Raw genomic sequence first — 23,390 nt, 5'->3', positions numbered from 1 at the left:
GTTTGACAACTGAAATTGAGCTGAGAGCCTAGAGGCCCGAATCTCCAAAAATCATGAGCCAGTGTAACGAAATAATGTCCGGTTGGCATGAAGACCAGGCAGTGCTATTTATGTACTGATGACATGAAATAGAGGAAACTAGACTCGTCCTTTGCCAATGGATAAATTGGAAGAAGGTACGGGGAGAGGAACAATAAAAAAATCCAACAAAAATGTTAAAAGATTAAGAAAATAATACCTCTGAGGAAGAGCTAAGGAACTGGGCATATTCACTCAAAACAATAGCTGAGAGGAGAGGAATCTATCTGTATGAATCTAAGAGACGCTATGCAGAAGACATGAGCCAATTATTTTCAGTCAACAAGAACAGAGAAGTAGTAACGTGTATGAGACAGAGTGGGAAATTCAAGTTGACTATTTCCTGAAACCTGTAACATCTGAGCAGTAGGACGAGCTGCCAGCAAAAGCAGCAGTTCTGCCTGTTGTGGAGAAGGGACTTGCGTGTCTCTCTGGATTTTGCTGGTTTGTCCTCATTAGCCTAATAAAAAATAACACAAGGAGCAAACCAAAGCGAAGGAGAAGAGCTAATTAAACTGTAGCTTCAACAGTTTCATACTAACTAAACTGTAACTGTACCATTTCATACAAGAAAAAAATGTATCCTGACTACCCATAAATTAATTCAGACTGGAAGTTAGACTATTTCTAGGCATTAAAGGAGTTTCTCTAGCTCATCATGCAATGTCACAGAAAGGATGGGGTTCAGAGAGCATCTGCATAAACTGAAGAAGGTGGATATTGCTGAAGTGTTGTGGTCAGGTTGCTGGCAGGGATAGAGGACTTTATTATCCTGCAGAAACTTTGATTCCTAGAGCCTATATTCCTAAAACTGTTAGGGAGGGAGCCTTGCTGGCAGCTAACTGATCAGACAGTTTCACTTTTCACTTCTCTGTAAAAGGGAATGGAATCTCTTTCACTTAACAAAAAGAGGAGCTGATGAGACACAGCATGATGATTTAGGGCTCAGCTCTGAAAGCTGTATGTTTCAACTGGAATCTTTTCTTAGCAAGGCTTGTGTGATCAGCCCTTTTTCCCCAAAGAAAACAATGTCAGTTGAGAGAGATTCACTGAGGGAAATAAGTGAATTGTAGGAAAAAATCCTACAGGGAAGGTCATGGCTATTTATTTCTGGCTGGGGCCTCAAGTAATGACTTTGAATTAACATCTGTGATTGCTGTAGCAGTAAGAAGACATTGATGCACAATAATGCAAAAACCACTTTATGGTGATGGGGGCTGTGAAGGAAATAATGGGGTTTTGACACACAGAAAAATACAACACATCTTTTTCTGCTAAGGGGTCATCTGCATGTTCAAGGTGAATAGTGTTACTGGAGGGAGACAGGGCATCTGTTCAGTCTATAGCTGCTGCTGTTAAGATTCATGTTTCATAGATGTTCAAGTCCTAATTTACTCTTGTTGATATATATATATAGCAGGTAGTTTGGGCTAGAGGGGAGAATATATGTTACAAACTGTCTTTTTTTTTTTTTTTTTTTTTTTTTTTTTGCCTTTGCACAAGATTTCTGTTCAGCAGCACTAATTTCTTCATTAAGCTAAAGCCCAGACTCTTCTGCTTTGCACACAAATAACTGAGTAGCATGTGTTGTGCAGTGGGAGGTAGGGTAGAGGATGGAGTAGAAGTGTTAGAACAAGCCCAGCACAGTAGGTAGCAGAAAGCACAAGCACAGCAGCTAACTTGGCCTGCCTGAAGATGGTAGGAAATCTCCAGCTGGAACAGCTTTAATGATTAAATGAGGTGTCTGGAAAGTTTTGCACAATGTGAGCTTGATGAACTTCAGGATGTATTGCAAAAGCCATTTATCTGATGGCTTGAGTAGCTGTTCTGTAAGGCTTTGCAGGAGGAAAGACAGGTTCTTCCTCTGGAGTTCTGATATGAGCTCAGGTGAAGACTGTGGGGGAGTTTGGGTTTTCCACTGACTTTTAGTTTATGTTAAACTGCCCTCCCTTCAGGACTTAGCTCTTGTGAGATATTACAAGCTATAGAACTTTAATTAAGTACACATCTTTTGGTCTAATGAAGAAAAGACCTGAGAAGTTAGGGACAAATGGTGAACTAAGGGCACTTTGTTTTCTTGACTGGTTGAGTTATTCCAGTATTTATAAGTAATTATGTTTTGCTGCTGGATGGTTATCATTTGTACCTGTGAGCCAAAGTACCTCTGGGGCACTCTGGAGTTCTTCATATAGGTATCTAATTATTTAAGTGGTTACCTCTTACAAAGTATTTTAGTTGCTTCCAGGGTTTGACACAGGTTTCTGCATGATGGTATGCTGTGCACTACAAACCAATTTAAAATACCAGGATTCGCAATGTTTAAAGTTCCTTGACTGTCAAGCACAGGTTTTCACAGTTCCCTTGCAATTACTGTTGTTTTTCTGTAAGTTTGAGAGCATCCTGTGGAAACGACTGCAACTGATACAGCCCTGATATTGACCTGGAGAGTTTGTGGTTGTACTTACGGGCAGACCAGGGGTGAGTCATTGAATCCCAGACACGTTCACACACATGCCCATAGCTGTTTTGGGAAAAAAGTAAAAGCTTGAGACTTTTTTGTTGTTGTTGTTCCCCCCACATGTGTTCAATGTTTGCTTCTAAAGTAATTTACGTAGTTCTGCACTGCAGTCATTGAGCAGTGGGCCTGTTAATGCATACAATGTGCCCTTCCAGCAAAGCCTTTAAGATGTTTTCACTGTAGCATACAGTTGCCTTGGAAAGATTTAAACTGCACCAAAAATTAAAGGATATTTTCCAGTTCACCTGGAGGGGAAAAACAAGCGTCACTTTCTTGACAGGAGATGAAAGAAATGGAGAAAAAATATTTTTGGGCCACACATCAGAGCACTTACGTAGTTCTCATCATGGCATTTAACTTGCCCTCTGTTGAATCTTCATTTTTCATGTATCAGACACCTACAGCATACAGCTCTATTGAGCAGGAAATGCAGTTTGTTGGTATATTTTCAAAAATAAGATTCAGATGAATTGAAATGGGAAACAGCAACAAACATTTTTACATCTTTTTTTCTTTGTGAAAGAAACCCTTGCTTTTTCTAGTAAAATAACTTTTACTTCAAACCTCAGTCTGTGCATCAATCAAAGGTAGGCATTTATAAAAAATAATAACAAAAAAGACTCGGCAATTTATTCTTCAAAGGTTATTTTTGTTCTACACCCCATCTAGGTAAATGTGTCATGCTTTGCAGATGAAGACACTCATGCAAAGACGTCTGACTCCGATGTCTTATTGTCTTATTGTCTCTCTCCTTGTGCTGAAAGTTAAGCCAGGTTTATCTGCATCAGTGCAAGGCTTGGATCATGCAGGAGGTTGGACACAATATCTGCACCTGAGAAGTAATTATAGCTCAGGACCCTGGCATCCAATTGTCTGAGGAAATAAGTGGACACACCATAAAACTCTGATTGTTTTAAATGAGAGGCTCTCCTGTGGACATAGATAAATCCACTGTAACTGGCCAGTTCACTTCTGACTCCTGTTAAATTCTGTATTATAAAAGCACAGTGATAGTGTTTTCTTACTTTGCTGTCATGCAAACAATGGAGTGAATTTCAATGGAAAATGTAGGCTTTGTTGTCCTCGCCTGGGTGCACCTCTCTGTGGGACTTGAAGTGACTGAATCTCCCTTGTAGAGCTGCAGGCTGCTGTAAAATGTCATCTCATCTGGGAGCTGTTCCTGGTTTTCATTCTGTTCTTTTATTTGGAAAATTCTCAATATTCCAGTGAGTCCTGGAGGCACACACTTAGGATTTTGTAATAGAGAAAAAGAAGAATGCCTCTCAAGACTCAGCAAAAAGCTGAAGTGTCTCCCAGAGTCTCTGTTGCAACTGCTACTGTGAGGTTGTCTTATGTGTCTCAAAGCCTAGCTCTGTAGCTAGTAGTGTGTTGATAAATAAAGGAGTAGGTGAAATGATTTTGTGATGTATCTAGGAAGTGGGTAAAACTTCTGAGCCAGCTTGAAGGTGGCTAAACTCCCTTGCCCTTGGCACAGCTCTGACAGCAGCACAAAGGGAGCTATAAGCAAATTGCTTCAGGTTTTGAGTAACAGCAGGAATTGGAGATGAGAGACAAGATTTTCTCTGGTTTGAGTGGAGGAGGGAGGGGATTCTTGCTTCACAGTCATCCAGTGCAGCTCACCATTGCTAGTCAAGCCCAAGGGTGTTGAATGGGCAAAGCTATTAAGAGAAACACTCAAGATTGAGATAAACTCATCTAACTACAGACTTCCATAGCTGATCCAGTCATACTGACCCTTTTAAAGGTCAGTGAAGAGAAATAGGCACTTCTGCGGGGCAATCCTTTTTCTTACCTCTTTTATATAGCCACTTTAGGATGAAGTGAATTATACCCTTGGGAGTGACTGTTCCTCTTCTTTAACTGTAGAACGAGTCTCGATAACCAGCTCAGACCAGATCTTTACAGTAAGGAATCCACAACTCGGATAAAATCATCCCACCATCAGGCATTTGAACTTAGGAAAGACGAGACTTCTCTGTAAAGTTTTTTCCCTTCTTGTAGAGTATGGGCTGGGGCTGAGATTATATGCAGGCCTGGAGCTTGGGGATGGTTTAATGGCATAATAGTGGCGTAGATTCCTGCCAGCCTGACAGACACACTTGCTGGTAGGAAAGGGTTCTTTTCAAACCTGTGGATAAGGCTTGAACGTCCTTGGTTTACGCTTCTGAAAGTTGTCGCTTGTCACCTCCATGTTTTTAGCTGTAGTATTGATTTTGTTAAGAAATTCCCATTGTTCTGCCTTCAAGAAACAAATGCAGGAGTGTTCCAAAGAGTTCCTGTTTTGTCTGAAAATGGAAGATTACAAAAAATGGTAGTGGGTGATAGATGAGCCCCAGCTTACTACAACGGGCAATCTCTGATAGATTACCGGAGCTGGCCGTTAGACAATGCACAGTTGGGACAGGGTTTTAATGACCAAATTTTTCTTCCAGAAATGGCAGTGTGTGGAAGATGCCAGTGGAAAGCTCAAGCTACACAAGTGCAAGGGAATGGTGAACTTGGCAGCTGTAGGCAACAGCAAAGGCACCTCCAACATTTTGCCCAAATATTACAACAGGAATAGTGAAGACTGCAATTGTGAAGAGAATGAATACAAGCTGAGCCATGTCGGTCGGAGAAAGAAACTCTTCTCCAAGAAAAGTAAGCAAACCTACTGCCTCTCTGCCTTAGAAAACTGTTATGAGTTTGTTTGCTAACACGCATAATTGTCCTGACTTTCATGGGCATTGAATTCTATCAGCATATTTACTGTGTATCTACCTATGAAACAGTGTGCCACATATTGGACAATCGGATTTGGAAATATCCTTGTCTGTAGGAAGAGGAGTGTTATGATCCAAAATAGGGTCCTATATTTATTTCTTTCAAAAATGGAAAATGCAGTACACACCCTGAAACGGCAAGTACCGCGTGCTTACATAGGCCATGAAACACAAACAGTGTTTTACAGCAAATACTCCAATTTTCAGTAGGTATTGCAATGCTTGGAGCCATTACTGCAGTATTTTATTTTTAATAAGGATGCGCGTGCTTTGTTACAGAAGCTGCTAGCTTCTGACATCCTTTCCTTGTGCTCAGTCAGCAGAGACAAGGCTGACTTTTAACCAGAGATCACGTCCAAAGGGGATGACTCTGTTTCTAGTTTCCTTGGCACAGATCAGGTGCTTTTTCAGAAAGCCCATTCCACTGGCTCTGTATTAAATCTTAGTCAGACTAACATCTATATTTGAAGTACATAGTCTAATTATAGATTAAGGAGGCAAACGGCAGCACAGAATTTTTATTCACTTGTAATGTTTCTTTCGTCTCACTCCACAAATACAGAGCCTTAATTATTTAGCAGATTAGTCTTTCTGTATAATGACATGGCACAAGCTTCAAACAGAGAGTTTAAATTGATTTTCTCCCATTATATTTGCCTTGCAAGCTGATTAGTACCTACTAAGATAATTTTTAGTTGAAAAAAATTATTGGTTCCAGGAAGAAATTACTCAACTGTACTTGCTGTTTAAATATGTGGCACAGCAGATAATCTTTAAATAACACTGGAACTTGCTGTTCAATTAACTTTTTTGTTTTTTTAAATCGCAAGGAAGAAAGTTCACACATGGGGAGTCAAATAACAGGAGTAGATCGAAGGCACTTAAATAACAAGAGGAAAACAATTTAAGTGAGGGCAACACAATGCTATCTGATAATACTTAACACTCACTTAAGTACTTTTCATCTGTGTCGTGCTTCCTAAACATTAACTCATTTTCACAACATCCAGAGGAGGCGGTTAAGTGTATAATTACCTTTAGTTTATGTATGAAGGAGGTTGAGGTACAAAAAAAGTGAAGGTTGCTCCCTCTAGCAGAGGGATCAGAATGGTTTTTTTCCTGTGTTCTGCTCAGAAGAGGCAGAGTTTATACTGCACCCTTCAGCTCACTTGCCTTATTGAACCATAAGGCATAAACTGTAGCAGCATGAGATAAGATCTTGACAATCACGTTCCCATTGCTTGTGTCTTGAGTAAAATAATTGACTCCACAGACGCTTTGTTTTTCCCTCTGCCCACGTCCAGGGTGTGCCATACAGTGGAAGAGGTTACCTTGGACCTATTGACATACTCTTTGATTTGGTGTTGGCTATTCTTTTACATGCACTTATCTAATAAATCACACACGGAACGCAAATGAGCACAAAGCAATTCAAGTCAAGGTAACATAGCAAGGTTTTTCTAAACCGCTTACCTAGAAAGCTGCCTCACTGGATTGTGAATGGTAAGAGGGTGACCTGAATACTGATGATGTGTGTTTGGATTTTTATGCCCTGTTTCATGAGGCTTGGGATAAAGTGCAGTCTGTGCTGGGTTACATAGTTCTGAGGGCATCTTTGGAGTCTGCTACTCAGAATTTGATGAGTGCATGGGATCATACTGCAGCCCTACTTGAATGCTATTCATCAGATTGAACAATAGCTAAATAGAACGCAGAAATTTCAAACTGGACTAGGGTCACATCCACATGAATGCTTTAGTTCACAGCAATAGCGTAGTTGAAGGAAACACCCTGATCACTGCCTTCTGTCATGCACAATAGAGATGGATTTGCAGAGCAATTTTGACGGATTTTAATCTACAGTCATTTGCAGAGAACTAAATTGGTTGCCCTGCTTCTAGGGTGCATCAAGTGTGTTGCAAACCCTGATGGGGCTTATGCGGATTGGTCCTCCAGAAAGATTAAAACCAGCTATGTGTAGTGAGAACCTGTGATCTAAAAGACCAGACTAAATTGCTGATAGAGGGGCTGGAGCACCAAATGTTTTGATAAAATAATTACTTTCTACTGTAGGCATGGTCTAGACCCATTGCCATGTGCACCAATGCACTTAGCAGGCACAATGTTTTCTCAATTGAGTAAATGCAGTTGCAGAAGAGGGTCCTGTCACGTACGCGCCATTTGGGCCATGTACATATACACAACTCGCCTGCAAAGCTTTTAGGTGCTAGAAACACATAAGCATTAATATTTGGTATATTTGGGTTTGGGTGTCAGGGATGTTTGCATTTCTGTGTCCTCTTTGTTTTCTTTAGTATGTTTTTATTTTTATAAGAAAGATGAAAGAAAGCTTTGCAGTAGGAAGAAACTTTAAAGTGAGAGTGAGCACTTAAAATCTTTGGCGGTGTTGTGGCCTATTATGTTTTTCTTGCTGTGGATTTGATCTCCTCCTCCTGTGATGAACAAGTGCATGTGATTAAAGGAGTTATTAAGCTGAATGTAGAGAAATGGTGATAGGCCACACAGGTTTGTAAACAACAAACAGAAGTGTGTACAAAGGGCCTAGTGCATTTTTATTCCAATTTTCATGTCATTCATTTTTCTTTTGAGGTGGTCTCAATGCTGGAGCAAAATGACCTTCTTTGTTATTAAAAAAAACCCAAAAAACCCACAAACCTGAACATCAGCTACTTTAAAGATAATGCATCTGAAGTTTAATGGCAGTTATGAGAAACTGGAGTAAGAAAGTGTTTTGGGTTGGTTTTTTTTCCTCTTTGAAATATCTAAGGATACAGATTCAAAACAAGATTTCTCAAAATCCCTAGGTACAAATTGCACAAGAAAAAACACCTCTAAACCTTCATCCATATTTCTAGACACTCGAGACATTTTAAAAAATTTTACTTCAAAGTGCCTAATTTCACTTTGGTGTTATAGAAAAAAATGCTTTTTCTCTACAAAATTCTGGAAAATTTATAGACATTACTAGGAAATTTCAAGCAGGAATTCATGAGACCAGTGGTGAATATTTTCCTCGTGGTACGTGTAGAAGCAGAATCCTTGCATACTGGCTTATTCTATCGTCATTGTGATGCTGGAAAATACATCGGATCCAAAATACCTACATAGAGCAAGTGTCAACAGGGAAGACCAAGAATTCTCTGTCTTCTGCAGCATTTCCGCTGAGCAGTCCTGCTCCTGCTTTGGTGAAATTGCCATACAGTAGTTACAGTTGGTTACAGTCTGCTCAGTTACCCCTGAGAAAACTATCATTTCCAAATGATCTCAGTGTTAAATCATTAATTTGGTGGCTGCAAAATAAGTAATAAGTCTTGAGTGATGAAGATGTGAGGAGAGTTAAATACAAGCCCAAAGGCTGGGCATGCTTACTGCAGGGGGGTTGGGCTCGATGATCTCTCAAGGTCCCTTCCAACCCAAAGCATTCTATGATAATCTCTCTATGTTTGTCAGATATGAAGTTTATGGTTTTATAATACAACATTGCCTTGCTTTATTCAGTTGAATAATAATTTTGGATACTGTAGTTCGTGCTTTCACTAGACAGTGTTGAAACCTGAGATGCTACTAAAAAATAGTTGTAAAAATTCAGGTGTGTTTGAGTCTCTGGACAGTCTGGGGAAATCTGGACCAGAACAGTGTACTTTGTTTCAGGCTCCAGCGAAGACAAGCATGCTTGTCAGGTGGTCCAAAAAGACACAGCTGGATGAGTGGAGCACTGAAACATAGTTAGCTTCCTTAAGCTTAAAATTCTCCAGACTCCATTTCCAGACTCAATTCTGAGGATGCAACTTTTCAGCCATACCATCTGTAAGACAGCTGGCTTCTGTGAGACCAAAGGAAGAGAGGCATCGGGACTCACAGAACTTACCAAAGCCAAACTTTAATAACTTGAAGAGGTGTTCTGGGCCAAATATTTAACAGCCCTAGATCGACTTTGTTTGTGGGTTGCATACACAGGTAAATGAATTGGAGAGTAAAACTTAATCCTGGGGGAGGATCGACTAATAAGTAATTAGACGTTGGTATTTATGCCTGCGGTGCACTTTGCAGGTGGGAGAGCACAGCACAGATGAATATTGATCCTATTCAATATTCTAACCACTTCCTCTGAAAATAATGGAGTTTGGTATTAATCATAGCGCTGAGTCAGCACTGTGGATAGCACGTTGCAGTAAAGCGATACAAGTCCTTTACGAGCAGTCTCACTCCAGACCAATTTGTTCGTTGTAAGGCTGGGTTAGTTTGGCTGCAAGGGAGGAGTAACTCCTGGCTTCCAATCCTTCAGGGACGTGTGTAGACGACAGTTCCCTGCAGCGATCTGCTGAGGTCCAACATGCTGGATTGGCATATTAGGCTTGGAAGGAAGGTAAATTGTTAGTTGGCTGAGCTTAACAAGATGAAATGAGGGAACAATTAAAGCAATGGGAGTTTATACTTTGAATATAATTGTTAGGGTGTAGCTTTTTGGAACTTCTATTTCTGAAAAGATGGGAGTTTCCTTCTCATGTAGTCAAACGTTTCCCGACTGGGTGCCTGAAACAGGGTTGGTCTTTTGGGGTGGGTTTTTTTTTCCCTTCGGCAGTGACTCACCTGGCTTAATATCAGTAATAAACTTTGAACCACAGGTGGAAAATGTGCAAAGCCAGACAATCCAGCTGGTATGCTACTTTCTGTGTGTGGCGCTGACAAGAATATAGTGCTTGGACCAGTTTCAGGTGGGAGGAGATGTTAATTTCTCTTCCCACAGTCTGCAAAAATGCCTTTTGAGACTTTGCGATCCGTTTGGAATTTATGTAAGGCTTCTGAAAAAAGTCACTCTGCGTTAATGCCAAAGCATGCCAATTGACATGAATATTTGTCAATTTTGGTTGTTCTACCTCCCACTCGGGTTTTTTTTTTTCCCCCTGACTGTTTCACTGTGGAGATCATCCCATAGAGAAAGTTGGTTTCTCTGTGGAGCTTGGGATAGCAAGAAAGATCGGTCTTCTCATTTGGCACATTGGTTGAGTTTTCCCCTTATCAGATTGCAGAAGGAAGTCCCGTTCTTGAGATGTGTTTTGGCTCTGTGTAAAGGAGAGGTGACCAGAGGAGCCAAGGGACTCGATTGTTTCCAGTAATGTCTTAGATGAGTCTAAGCGTCACGTACAGAGCAAAGACTCAGGCACTCAGCAGGGAGGAGAAGAGAGGCTATGGTGCTTAGGTTGTACTTTTTTCTCAAGGAATGAGATGATTATGCTTAGTGTAACGAGTGACCCTCAGCAGTCGTTGGCGGTGAGCAGGAAATATCGTCAGAGATGGACCCCATCACCCAGTAGGGAAGTTCAGATATGGATTTAGACTCCATAACTAGGATATATTTGTGCCATTCCAGACCAAACAGAAGAGGACCTCTGGGGATCTGGGCTGGGACGGAGAACTTTGGAAAGCACTAATGGTGAAAAGATCAATGTGAATCTCATACTGCGTAGTTACAATTCGTAGCAAATGTTTCATTTTGCCTTTGGGCTGTAAATGCAGAAGCAAAGTCTGAGGGAGTGCACAGCACTGGAAGGTGGTGCTTCCTGTAGAAACTCACTGACTGGTCTGCACATCAGGAAAATAATTGCAAAGAAAAGAATTAGATGTGGATAAAAGTAGATTCAGATATTAGTCCCGCCTGAAAAAAATCAAGCATCTTACCCTGAAGAACGAGCATAGAATTAAGAAAAGGCTCGGGTTAACCACTGGGAATACTTGGGACAACTTCAGGGAAGCGTTGCAGGAATCCTAGCAGTGGAGCGTTGCACGGTGGACGGTAGAAAACAGCAGAGAACCAGTCTGTAAGGGTGACCCAAGGCCTTGCTGTCGGGAACTGCCGGGGTTCGTTTTCAAGGTCTTACTGCCATCTGGTGACTCCTGGCAGGAAGAGCCGAGTCTCTTTGATGAGCTGTTTGCTCTCAACGTGGGACTGGACAAGAACATTTTCCTTCCCTCTGCCATCCTTGTGCGTTTGCGTTATATCTGCCCTCCGTCTGCTGCCTCAAGGTATCCATCTACCCATGCAAAAGGTAATGAGCAAACACCGTTTGTCATCCAGTTAATTGCAAATGTCACAGTATGGGCTGGTTTTTTTCTCCCAAGAACCACGAAGAGGACCAAATTGTACCGTGCTGTTTCTCCCCCTCTTAATCCTTTCCCTTCCTTTTCCATGCAGAATACAAACCAAGCTATGTCCGGAATCGCTCCATCCGTTCTGTATCTGTTGAGCTGAATGGAGCCATTTATAACTTGGGTTTAGAGGATGGATACCAACCCGTCTTACCCAGAAACATCACCAAGCGGCACAAGATGCAGAGGGCTGTTCTTCGTGAGGAGGAAGATAAAGACATGGGGGAATACAGCGGCACCGGTGGCATTGCGGAGTATACAGCCCCTAACCTCATAAAAGTGACGCACAGGTGAGCGCGCGGGGTACTTCTCAAAGCTTTTGCTGCTCAAGTGGCTGCTTTAAATAAGTGGGTGTGTTAACTCGTGATAAGCATATTGTGTCCCTTTTGGATACCCACTCTAGCTTCACTGAAATTCTTACTCTCATCTGTACGACAGCTTTCGGTTTGGTTTTAGTTTTGTCATGTGCAGAGGCCCATGAAGCTACCGAAGAACTAAAGCAGTGTTTTTATGTCTCCTGCACTTTGGGGACAGTAATCACTGATCAGGGCACGTTTCCAGCGAGGACAAGCAAAACTATTTGCAACCGTTGTGTGTACACCTAGGTGAAACCAGGAAAGGCTCTACCCCTGGAAATCTGAGTGTGCAGCGGGTGACCTGGCCTGGCTGAAGACCGAAGGCTCTAACTGGAGCACGACCTGGCTTCGTGTCAGTGGTGGCTTTGTATTTCAAACACCAAACCACTCCTAAGGGAGGAGGCAGCCTCTCGGAGCTTTCTGTAGCCCGTGCTAGGAAGGGAGCACCTGTATTATGAATGAAGTTGGATGGACCGGGAGTATTGGGAAATGGAGCATATTGAGAGAGAGGTGAGGGAGTTGTCTGGGCACTTGAATAGCTAAAAATCTTTTCCTCAGTGTGCAAGGCTAGGGTCTGACGATGTATCTTCCACTGTACTTAATTAGTTTAGTCACCATTTGTGCTTGTGAATTATCAGGAAATCCACCAATTATTATTGACTACGTGCATTAAATTGTTTAATGACTAGCTCGTGTAAACGTGCATGAGCCAGTTAGCGGCTGTTGAAATCAGTTGTTTCCATTTGACTTCTGTTTACAGGGTTAGAGACTCGCTAATACGAGGAAACGTAGCTAGGCTGACATCAGAGGATTGTGCCCTCTTACCCCAGCTCTCGTGAATGTTCAGGGCCCATAAATCACCATTTGTGCTTTTCTTCTGAACAAGTTAAATTGATTTTTGCTGCCTTACTGGGTGAATCCCAAATCCATACAAGGAACTGTCAGGAAGGTTGCACATAATTCCTGAGGAGTCCCCAGGAACACTTGCAGAAAAGAAGGCAGTGGGACAACATGCATGAGGTGGTTAAAAGAACATAAAGGAGCATTGAAAATACTCAGCTTTAATTTAAACAAGCATTCAGAAATTAGTACCATGGTATTTGTTGATTCCTAATAAACTTCTCGGGTAAATCTGTCAAGCTTTTTTGTTGTTTGGTTGTTTTTGAAAGAATTTTAAAATCTGGATTGCATTAGAGGTTAGTGAAACATAAGCACTTACAATTTTCAGAGGGTATTTTGCCTTTGAAGCCAGGGAGATGTCTTTGAAAAATTTTATCCCTTTTGTAGAAAACAGCAAAATGTTTTTGTTTCTCCCTCCCCCCCCTTCTTTATGGTGTAGTAATACATCTTATAAAGAAATACTTTATCCTTGCCCCTACCCCTGTATCACTTAATTATGCATTGGGAAATTGCTTCTGAGTAACGCTTTCTGTGCTTGCTAGTTAGTAGAGATTATTTATGTAGACAGCCTAATGAATAAGCCAGCACTCTGTGCAGCACAATTTACATACAGAAATTAAGCATTCAACAGGTTCTGCTTGATAGGAATATTCTCCATGAATTTTTCTACTTCTGAAAAATTTCCATGGCAACTCCAACCCAAACTTCTTTCCTGGCTGCACGCTCTTCTCCTCTTGAATGAACACTGGTTTTTTGAATTCTGCGTGTCATTTCCAATCTGGCTTCTCATCTGTCCTGGAGCTGTGTTATTAAAACCAGCTGTTTGCATTGCTCTGTATGAGTGTATCCACAACAATAAACATCGTTTGCTTTCCCGTGCCAAGGTGCTATATCCTGGAGAATGACACCGTTCAGTGCGACACGGATCTGTACAGGTCACTGCAAGCTTGGAAGGACCATAAACTTCATATTGACCACGAGGTCAGTGATGTTATCCGTCATGCATTTTCAGTGTGTGTTTTTAGCATGGTTTTCTGTGGGCTGATAGGATCCTGCTGACTTTGTTTGTGACTTTGTTATCTGCCTCTGGGTATCTGTGTCTCTCCCTGGAACCTTTTGAACTTGCTGGCTGATTTCAGAACAGGTATTTGAGAGATAATAAAGTTATTACAAGTTTGTGAAGACAAGATGCTGAGTGGAGGAGAAAACTGCAACGCCAGCTGAGAAATGTCATAAGCCTTATGAGACAAATGAGAGAAGTGTCCCCATCCTGGGAAAAATTTCATCTGGATCTTTTTCACATCTTATCAGCCCTGCTCCCCAATGTACCTCTCAAAAAGATGCCTTCAGCTGTCAAACATAAGCCCAAGCAGAAGTGAGCTTCATTAGTTTCTAGAATTATTTATTTTGCTTGCTTCTGTTTAACCCTTGCACTTTGCAATTGAATTAATTTTCCTTAGGCTTGTGCATATGAAGCACCTGGAGATAATTTGCCCTATGAAATTTGCCTATAAAATTTAATCTGACATTTTTGTCACTAATATTGAAGAATACAAGCTCAAACCCTTGATGCATGTTGTGTATGAAAGAGGCAGTCTTCTAAGGACCAGATAATGGTGGAAAAAATGCCAAAGAGAAGCATAAAGAAAGGACCTTTTGTAATCTCTTACCAGATTACATGACTTCACAGCAAAGAACTTGTTGGATGCCTTTTATGGTACAGATTGACACGTAGCAAGGCAGATAGATACTGAAAATCTTACTAGCTCTGCTAGGATTAAAAAAGGGCAATTTCAATATCGCCATACTCTTCTAATTCTTTTTTCTTCAGAAAATGTAGGCTACACGGAGTGCCAAAATGAGAGCTCGCTCCTATCCTGTTGTGCTTCTGATTTAGGGTCGCAGGGCTGGATTCGTTGTGTATTTTTCTTGAACGCTCTGTCCTGCCTGTGCTTCAGCAGCCGCGTGCTTCCAGTAGACTTATGGTCACTGATGTCTAAGGGCAGCTTTGCAGTGACTTTGTGGTTCACACTGGCTTACCTGGGTTTTTTCTGCTGTGTAAAGAACCGAGGTAGAAGCCTGTAATACCCGTCTGAGTGGAGACAGGCCACGCTGTGTGTGAGCTCGGCTGAACAAAAGCAGGAGTTTCATTTACTGAAAAAAACCAGGCAGTTAAAAATAAACCGTGTGGGTGGCACAATTAACTGCTAATCCATATCCCATGTGGCCGGACGTTGCTAAAGGCTGCCATGCAAAATGCCGGAGCCTTGCTGCTTTTCTTTGTCAGAAGCTCTGAAGAGGGGACTCCAGAGCACTCCCTGCCCATCCCCTTTCAGGTTCATAACAGGCTGAAATTTAAGGGCTTCATTTTCCTTTGAGTAACCTTCTCCCCTTGCAAATGTGCTGTAGGGCACAAGAGGAGAGATCAGAATGGAGCCAGGAGTGGCTGGCTGCCTGCAGCTCTGTGCCCCCCCTTCCCCCACGCCGCATCCCGCTGTCACATTCAGTAACGGAAGCAGGCAAACCGCACCGCGAGCCTTCCTCCTGCTGTAGTTTCTTTTTGGAAAGGTAGATAATCTGAAAGCACTTGTTAGTGGTGGGAGTCATGGCAGAAGGTGAAAAGGAAGCGTTTGGTGACAATAGAATGGGTTTGAGAAGGTTAGAATCAAGACTAAATCATGCTGCATTTTTTTAACTTGTATCTTTACTTTTTTTTAGATTGAAACTTTGCAAAATAAAATAAAAAACCTGAGGGAGGTGAGAGGTCATCTGAAGAAGAAGCGACCTGAAGAGTGTGACTGTAACAAGATCAGGTATTTCTTGTGCACTTCAGAGTAAGGATTCGTGGTGTGCAGCTGTAGCTGATTTGTGTCTTCACGGGAGAGATGAGAACCTGTTTTAAGTGGCTGCCTACTTACTGCGCTCCTGTGTAACACCTGGGGCGGTTGGACCGCTGCAGGAGCACAGGGCCCACCTTCTGCCAGGCAGGAGGGTAATCGCCTCTGTGTCGGGCGGTGGTGACGTAACCGGACGCGTAACACGGCTCGCAAACCAGTTAGTTATGCTCTTGGGCTGAAGATGCTGCTGTTAGACACCAGAGCTTAATGTTTTAAGCCGTAGGCTTTTTTCTGAAAAATTGCTTTGCGCGAGGGCAAATTGTCAGTATGGTGCAGTGTTACACAAATCCATTTTAAAAAGAATAACGTGTAAAGTATATGGAATAATAGGGTGAGAGATGAGAGCGTTTCTTCCCGTTCATTTTCTTCAAGGCTGGATGGATTATCTCATAGGAAGCAATCACTGCAATATTTCGCAGTTATGCCAGGAGGGAGAAGCAGGAATTTAACGGCTGGTGCAGAGTAACTGTATTTTTGTAACCACCGCCGACTTAGTGCCCCAGATCTTTTTGTCCCCCGGTGCAGATGATTTGTGAGTTTTAAGTGCAACTGCTCAAATAGTGATTATGCATTAAGGTCTCTGCATAGCTGGTTTCTCATATAGCCAAATATTTGCCAACTGCCTACGGATTGCATGGAAGGTTCAAGCACACCTGGATCCTTCTGGGGAGCAAGCAAGCTCTTGCTCTGCAAAAAAAGCACAGCAGAAAATCTTTCAAAATCAAACAGAATTTGCCCCTGAGAAAGCTGTTCCGAAACGAGGAGCAGCTGCTCCTGCTCATAGTGATCACAGAGCAATCTCTGAGGCTGCTGTGAGCCCGCCGCCAGCAGCGGTACACGTATCGCCAAAAAAGCCGCACTTGGATGGACTCAAAACCACAGGGCAGCCGTGCCGTTATCTGTGGCTAAAGCAGCTTTAACTCAGTAGCCTCTAAGAGAGGGTACGGATGAAAGTCTCTGTCTCGTGGGTGTAACGGAATGAGGTTTTGAGCATAACACCTAAAGCCTTGGAGGCGCAGCGTGCTCCAGACGTGGGTGCGCGGTCATCGTGGCCCGGGTGGGTTCTGCAATGCAGCTTCAGCAGCGGATGACTAAAATATGGAGAACACCAATTGCTTGGGTTGTGTCAACCCATCCATGGAACCCATGGCAACGAGTGTTTAAAAATGAAATCAGTGTCAGTCTAAATGGCAGATCCCCCCAAAGTTCGTATTATTTCATATTCCACTGCTTTCCAAACTGATGTTAGCAACTGAGTTTATTTACTGTATACTGTAACGATGAAGTTATTTTTATTAGTGAATGTGTTATAGTAAATGTAAAGAATGTTATATTTTTCAGGCCCAATATAGGAAGCACTTGTATTGTGCATAGCATTATTCAGATGAATAATCCCACTGAAATCAATAAGTTAATCACGTGAGTTACATCTGTTTCAGTGTTTGCAGAATTGCATCGAATCAGGATTTAGCGTTTAGGATTAGTTAATGAAATACCCAGTGTCTGTGCAAGATAAAAAAATTGACTGAAGATAGGTAGTTCTTTAGTAATTTTATTTTGTTGATTTTCTGTAAGGATTACATTTATTAAAGCTCCCATTAGCATTAATAATTTAGAAGATTTGTTTTGAAGGGAATTTTCAGCTGTCAGCTAAATTCCGATGCACTGCTTAGAAAATAACATTTATCGAACTTCTAGTTTGCCTTTGCTGATTTGTGTGGATAGTAGCTTTATCAGTCAGAAAACACTGCCATTGACTATGGCTGTTTTGTCTTTTTTTAACTTTGCAAACTACACAGAAATGAAATTTCTGCAAAATCTTGTGAGTTTCTGGAGTTTTCAGTAGAGCCACCCAGCTAGAATGCGTGTGTCACCCTCCATATCTCAGAGCATGTGAGACACTGCTATTGCTGGGACAGTTCCATGCATCTTGGTAAAGTTTTCCTGGAACTTCTGGCTAGTAACAATGGAGGAAAAAACCAGCCCTGCAAAGTACAACTGGTATTTAAATTATTTCATTCAGAAGGAAGGAGGTCTATGCTTGTCATCATCTGAACAGATTAGTGAATATTCCGTTGAAAAAATGTTGTAATTGAATTATAAGTCTATTGATTTTATCTGCCCCATGTAGGGAAACAAGAACCAATGACAAGTAACATTGAAAATTGTAGCTGGAATAATCTGGGTACGTTGTGCAACACAGTGTCAGAGCACCCATGTCACGGTGCACGCGTGATCCCAGGAAAGCAAGAGGCACAACAAGGCTCTGAGGTGCCTGGCCCCATCTAGCAAGGCTGCTTTGCATTCACCACATACAGGACTAAATTGAAGGGGAGAAGTGACACAGGATTAAATCTGCTTCAGATCCAGTCGGGAAGCATGCTATCAGGAGGAGCGATTGTCTTTCTGTTGCTCATCAACAATGCTGGTTTTATTTTCCAGTTACCATTCAAAACACAAAAGCAAACTGAGGCACAAGGGATCCAGTCTTCATCCTTTCAAGTAAGTGAAGGCCTGTTCCTTTGGAAGAGGAAATGCAAAGACGTTAACGTTGGGTCCATGCACACCAGTTACAAACTAAGCAAAAGTAGCAGTATTTCATTTATCCTGTATTAAAAAGAATAAACACGCAGACACCTGGGCAAGGAACTAAGCCCGTATTGAAATGCTTGTAAATTTGAGAGAGGGTTCCTGGTTTGGGAAATGTCAGGTCACAGACTGCAGGCAAGCCTATAAACCCCTTTGGCTTCACTTTTTTTTTTCAGTGATGTTGAACTGCAAAGAGTTATATCCAGAGGCATCTGGAAGAGAAGCCATTTAATAATTAAAAAATACCCATTATTTCATTCCCTCAAAGCAGCTTATTTTATTAGCTGCTTCATTTTTTTTAGGTGTTTTCAAGTATAACAGAGTCTGCATGACCCTACTGTTTCATGTGTGCAGGAAAACCCTACAGGAGAAAGACAGGCTGTGGCTGCTTCGAGAGCAAAGACGGAAGAAGAAACTGCGCAAATTGCTTAAGAGAATAAAAAATAACGACACATGCAGCATGCCTGGTCTGACCTGCTTCACCCATGACAACCAACACTGGCAAACTGCTCCCCTGTGGACACGTAAGGATACTTGAAACTGAGGAGTAGGTAGGCGGGCACTGGCTCGGCTGGGCTGGACTCCGGGTACTAGAAGTCAGCGATATCATCCGTTCTGTCGCCAAAGCCACGCAGCCTTCCTCGTACTAAATAATCTCTGTTTCAGTGTTGGCATTATCCTCGCCCAAAAGACAAGGGAGTTAAACCCAAAACCAACTGCAAATAAAAACCCGCAGATACTGTGTACAGTAGAGTTATGTGCAGCATCTCACCAGCTGGAACGTTTCCCAACCAGAGCAGACAGAAGCAACTAGCCGAGATGGTGCTTAAATTAGCCATGTCGTGTGGGTTAGGTACGCGTAGAACAAGAGGCTGATGCTGGAAGGCATTCTCTGCTTTAAAGCTTGGCAGTCAGACAGAGTAACTGTCTGTGAATAAAGTAGTACCAGAAACAGAAAGTAATAAACAGTGCTGATGTCTTTCTAACTCTTCAATTTGCAGTGGGCCCTTTCTGTGCCTGTACCAGTGCCAACAACAACACGTACTGGTGTTTGAGGACAATCAACGAGACCCACAACTTCCTGTTTTGTGAATTTGCTACTGGATTTTTGGAGTATTTTGATCTCAATACCGATCCATATCAGGTACCTGATCATAGAACAGCTCTAGAAATACATCATCGTGCCTTACCGATGATAAATTGAAATAGCGCGGTATTGCTGCAGGATGTAGATGAGGCCTAAATCTTTGAACGTAGTACGAGTTGGCTTCTTTCCGTTACAAATAAACAGCATGTGTTCCATGTATGAAAGGTACCAAACTACAGAGCAGTAGTTACTAACAAGAACCCCTGTTTATTGCAGCTAATTAATGCGGTGAATACGCTAGATAGAGACGTTCTCAATCAACTGCACGTCCAGCTCATGGAACTGAGGAGCTGCAAAGGGTATAAACAGTGCAATCCAAGAACTAGGAACATGGATCTGGGTAAGCGCCTCTCCCATTACACTCAAAAACTCCCCAAAAGAAATGGGGCTCTTCCGTATCGTTGTGAAACTTGTATCAGTCAAAAGGACTTTAGTATTTATTTATACTAGTAATGTCCTGCTGAGGCTGATGGCTGCATGCTCCCATTTTTATATTTGTTCAATTTGTGTTACGTCATATCAATGAAAAATGATACTTAAATAGTATAGTGAGGAGTATTGCTGAGATGCAGGGGAAGGAGATGAGGAAGGAACAAGACTGGCGAAAGGGGGAAAGAATACCCTAATAGCTGCTTCCAAGCTCACAGACTCGGAGGACGACTCCAGGTGGGAGTTCATCCAGTCCAAACTTCTGCTCAACGCAGGGTCAGCTGTGAGGCCAGACCAGGTTACTCGGGGTTTTATCCAGTCCTGTCTTGAAAACCTCCAAGAATGGTGGCTGCACAACCTCTCTGGGCGACTGGTTTGGCAATTAAGTTTCAGCATTCCAACTGAAGGCACAATTTTTCAAAATACTTCTTTTGGGCAGGCTCTTGTGGTGAACTGGCTTAAAAATAACTTTAACTTCAAAAAGGTTGCTAGTGCTTAAGCTGATCAGTTTTCCCCTACTTGTGTTACTGCAAGGTAGTTGTGAAATAACGCCCATCTAAGAAGGGCTGCGTTATGCTACCGAAAGACGTGCTCTTGTAACTATGGATTTAAATTCCCAAAAGCAAAATGGGTCTCCACTCTTGTTCTAGGTTAGTTTCATCATTTCCTACCCCTTATGTTTTCTCTGGGTCTACTCAATGGATCTGTTTTTTATACTGCCTGTGATTTTTTTTACGTTTAATGATGATAGCAAACCAAAAGGTACAGCTACTTGTATTTCTTCTTTTTACATTGCATTTCTTTTACCCCTTAGTACAATTAAGTTGACATAAGAAATGCTATTTTTAAAAAATGTATAGCCTTTAGAGCTTGAAGACCCCCACCCCAAAAATACTGTTATCTACCCGAGTCCACTCAAGCCCAAAATACCAATTCGGGTCTTATTTAGTACGTGCACCACACAGAGCTGTACATTTTGAAATCAACAGGTTTTGGCATTTAAATACACCACTGAAGGACACTTACAGAAAAGTTTCAAAGAAAGATAACTACCCCAATTTACAACCTCTTTTACTTAGAGTAAGGGATTAAATATGAAAATAACAGCTCCAGTTAAGATGGATGGCAATACGCATTAATCTGTTCATAGTCTTAGGTCTTTTTTTTAGATTGTGCCTTACCCGATACCTTACTCTGTTGCAGGCAATAGTTAGTAACATTGGTGTTTTTTTTTCCTCATCTAGGACTTAAAGATGGAAGCTACGAGCAGTACAGGTACGTTTTAAAAAAAATAGTTAAATTATTTTTCTGAAGTACTACCTTCATGCTAAAGGAGTCAGGAGTGTGGGATTGGGAACCACGTGAACAGTCACTGCCTGGAATGGCGTCTGCCAGATTTTTCCATCCCAGTTGCTTTGAAATACTGGAGCTATTTCTGTTTCAGTGTTCCAGCATGTTCTAATCTTTGTGGTCAAAATTCAGGCTGAACTCTCTTCCTTCCTCATCTTTCAGACTGTAGTGCTGGTGGTTTTCTTGGTGATGGTTAACTTTTTTTCTCCTTTTGCTGCTTGAAAATTAGGCAGTTTCAGCGTCGAAAGTGGCCAGATGTGAAGAGACCATCATCTGCCAAGTCACTGTGAGTTGGGAGCAGTTCACGAAAAGCTTTTCCTTACCTTTCTTTCCTTCACTTGTCTTTTTGCATGCAACACCCTTTTTAACATCATCATCATCATCTATTCTCATGGAATGTTTAAGTGGGAAGTCCTCTAAATTACACAAGAAATACGATACTGCCATCGCTACAGACAACCACTGCTGTACAAAAGCTCGGCACGTGCTTTCTGGGAATCTAGGAGCATTAAGGTCAAGGCAACGTCAAACTTGAGCAAAGGTGGATGCCCAGTTGAACAAACCAATTCTGGTTAACTGCCACTAAAAATTAGAGACCATTATGTTGGTTTTGTCTAAATTTTTAAACTTGTAGCGGCTACCTAGTGGTCTTCCACACCATCCAGAAAGAACAAAATTGACTGTAATTTCTCAGAGTGTGTCGTGTATTTTCTTGCTATTTGCCCAACCACAGCCTCATGTGTTGGGAGCACAAAAAGTTAGAACAGAAAGTAGACTACAAGACCAATCTGTGCATTTGTTTTATTCTGACATTATACTAAAAATCTAAGATTGCTTTTTGCTTACTTAACTGCCCTTTAAAACTTGATGATACTCAGTTCTCAACTTGCCAGAGCCCGAAGGTGAGATACAAATTCAAAGACATGAGAAGTAGCTACCTTTGCCATGCCAGTCACGGTCTCTGAATCTCCCCTCAACAGAAGGTTGAGACTTCAGCTCATTAAAAATCGTAAGGTGCTCTCAAACTGTGCAGTGAAAAAATATGTACAAGTACCTTAATAGGCAGTCTGGCATTCTCGACTCACCCAAGAGGATTTGCTCATTTAAAGGTAGTATTTTTTATTCCTAGCTGAAGAGATCCAAGACTGGCTTTAGAACCAAAATGAAGCTCGAATTAATGAGATACAAGTTTTGTGAAGTTTCAGACAGGGTTGGATTTTTTTCTGTGATATACCTGCTGCATTTTTATAGGTGGTCCACAGTGTTTCAATTGTTTTTTTCCTGCACGGAACCATTAAAAATACCTTCTAACTTTCTAGAATGTTATACGCTAAATGCTGTTTCTTTTATTTTAAAGAGGCCAACTGTGGGAAGGCTGGGAGGGCTAACCTGCCCCAACTGCTGCACCTCCATGAGGATACACACTGGCCAGAACTTGAATCCATGTACAGACTAAATGAAAACGTGTATGACTTCAGAAAGGATTATAACGTTAGCCTGGAGGACTGGATAAACTTTGAGGCTGAAATAGATAGAACGTTTGCACTGGTGAGTGAATTAAATAGATGCAGTGAAATTATGGGAAATGCCGTCAGAACCACAGGTCTCTGAAATCCACTATTGTACCTGCTTTTTGCTTTGGATTATACCTCACCTGCTTCACAAGGCGTTTTACTTCAAGAAGACACCACTAACACTGATCCAGGATGGCCAGAAGAGGAAATACAGCCGCATCCCAAAGACGACTGCCATCCCAGGGGGCAAAGTGTACGCAAAGGCAGCAGAAGTAAACTTAAAATGTTTTTCAGGTCAACTGTATCTTCAGATGTCACGGGGAAAACTTCAAAGCCAAGTATAACTCTAAAGCAAGATTTAGAAAACATGGACGCTTTTGCTTCTAACTGGGGTAAAGGTAACAGTGGAAAAGAACTTTTAAGAGATGCAGGAATTGAAGTGAGCAGCACTGAATATTCTCAACACCGTGATTCTCAAATTTCCTCTGAGGATACGTTTTAGTTCCACAACTACTTGTCCTTCCTATTGACACCTCTAGGAAAATTAGAGAAAAATTCTGACTAACAGGACACCAGATTTTTGGAGGGGTTGTGTAAATATTGATCAATATACTGTTTGAAAATAAATTCCTTCAGGTTGTGAAGAATTTTGTTAATAAAA

At 41.7% G+C, this 23,390-nt stretch overlaps 1 protein-coding gene across 3 annotated transcripts in view; it reads left to right on the top strand.

Annotated features, from left to right (window-relative positions):
* SULF2 (sulfatase 2) overlaps positions 1 to 22,603 on the top strand; it is a 63,085-nt gene extending 40,482 nt beyond the window's left edge. The window contains exons 10-20 of one of the 3 annotated variants that reach the window (XM_075721070.1): positions 5,050 to 5,257; positions 11,594 to 11,837; positions 13,688 to 13,784; positions 15,522 to 15,616; positions 18,143 to 18,202; positions 18,644 to 18,813; positions 19,291 to 19,433; positions 19,653 to 19,776; positions 21,119 to 21,140; positions 21,445 to 21,501; positions 22,573 to 22,603. In XM_075721070.1, coding sequence (XP_075577185.1) covers positions 5,050 to 5,257; positions 11,594 to 11,837; positions 13,688 to 13,784; positions 15,522 to 15,616; positions 18,143 to 18,202; positions 18,644 to 18,813; positions 19,291 to 19,433; positions 19,653 to 19,776; positions 21,119 to 21,140; positions 21,445 to 21,501; positions 22,573 to 22,603 — 1,251 coding nt within the window. Of the gene's footprint in view, positions 1 to 5,049; positions 5,258 to 11,593; positions 11,838 to 13,687; positions 13,785 to 15,521; positions 15,617 to 18,142; positions 18,203 to 18,643; positions 18,814 to 19,290; positions 19,434 to 19,652; positions 19,777 to 21,109; positions 21,141 to 21,444; positions 21,502 to 22,572 lie in introns of all 3 variants that reach the window. The other 2 variants (XM_075721069.1, XM_075721071.1) reach the window with 2 other exon arrangements.
* Positions 22,604 to 23,390: the final 787 nt, after the last annotated feature.

The sequence above is a fragment of the Pelecanus crispus genome, chromosome 14 (genome assembly GCF_030463565.1).
Source record: "Pelecanus crispus isolate bPelCri1 chromosome 14, bPelCri1.pri, whole genome shotgun sequence".
Lineage (NCBI taxonomy): Eukaryota > Metazoa > Chordata > Aves > Pelecaniformes > Pelecanidae > Pelecanus > Pelecanus crispus.
This window is presented reverse-complemented; position numbering and strand designations above follow the sequence as displayed.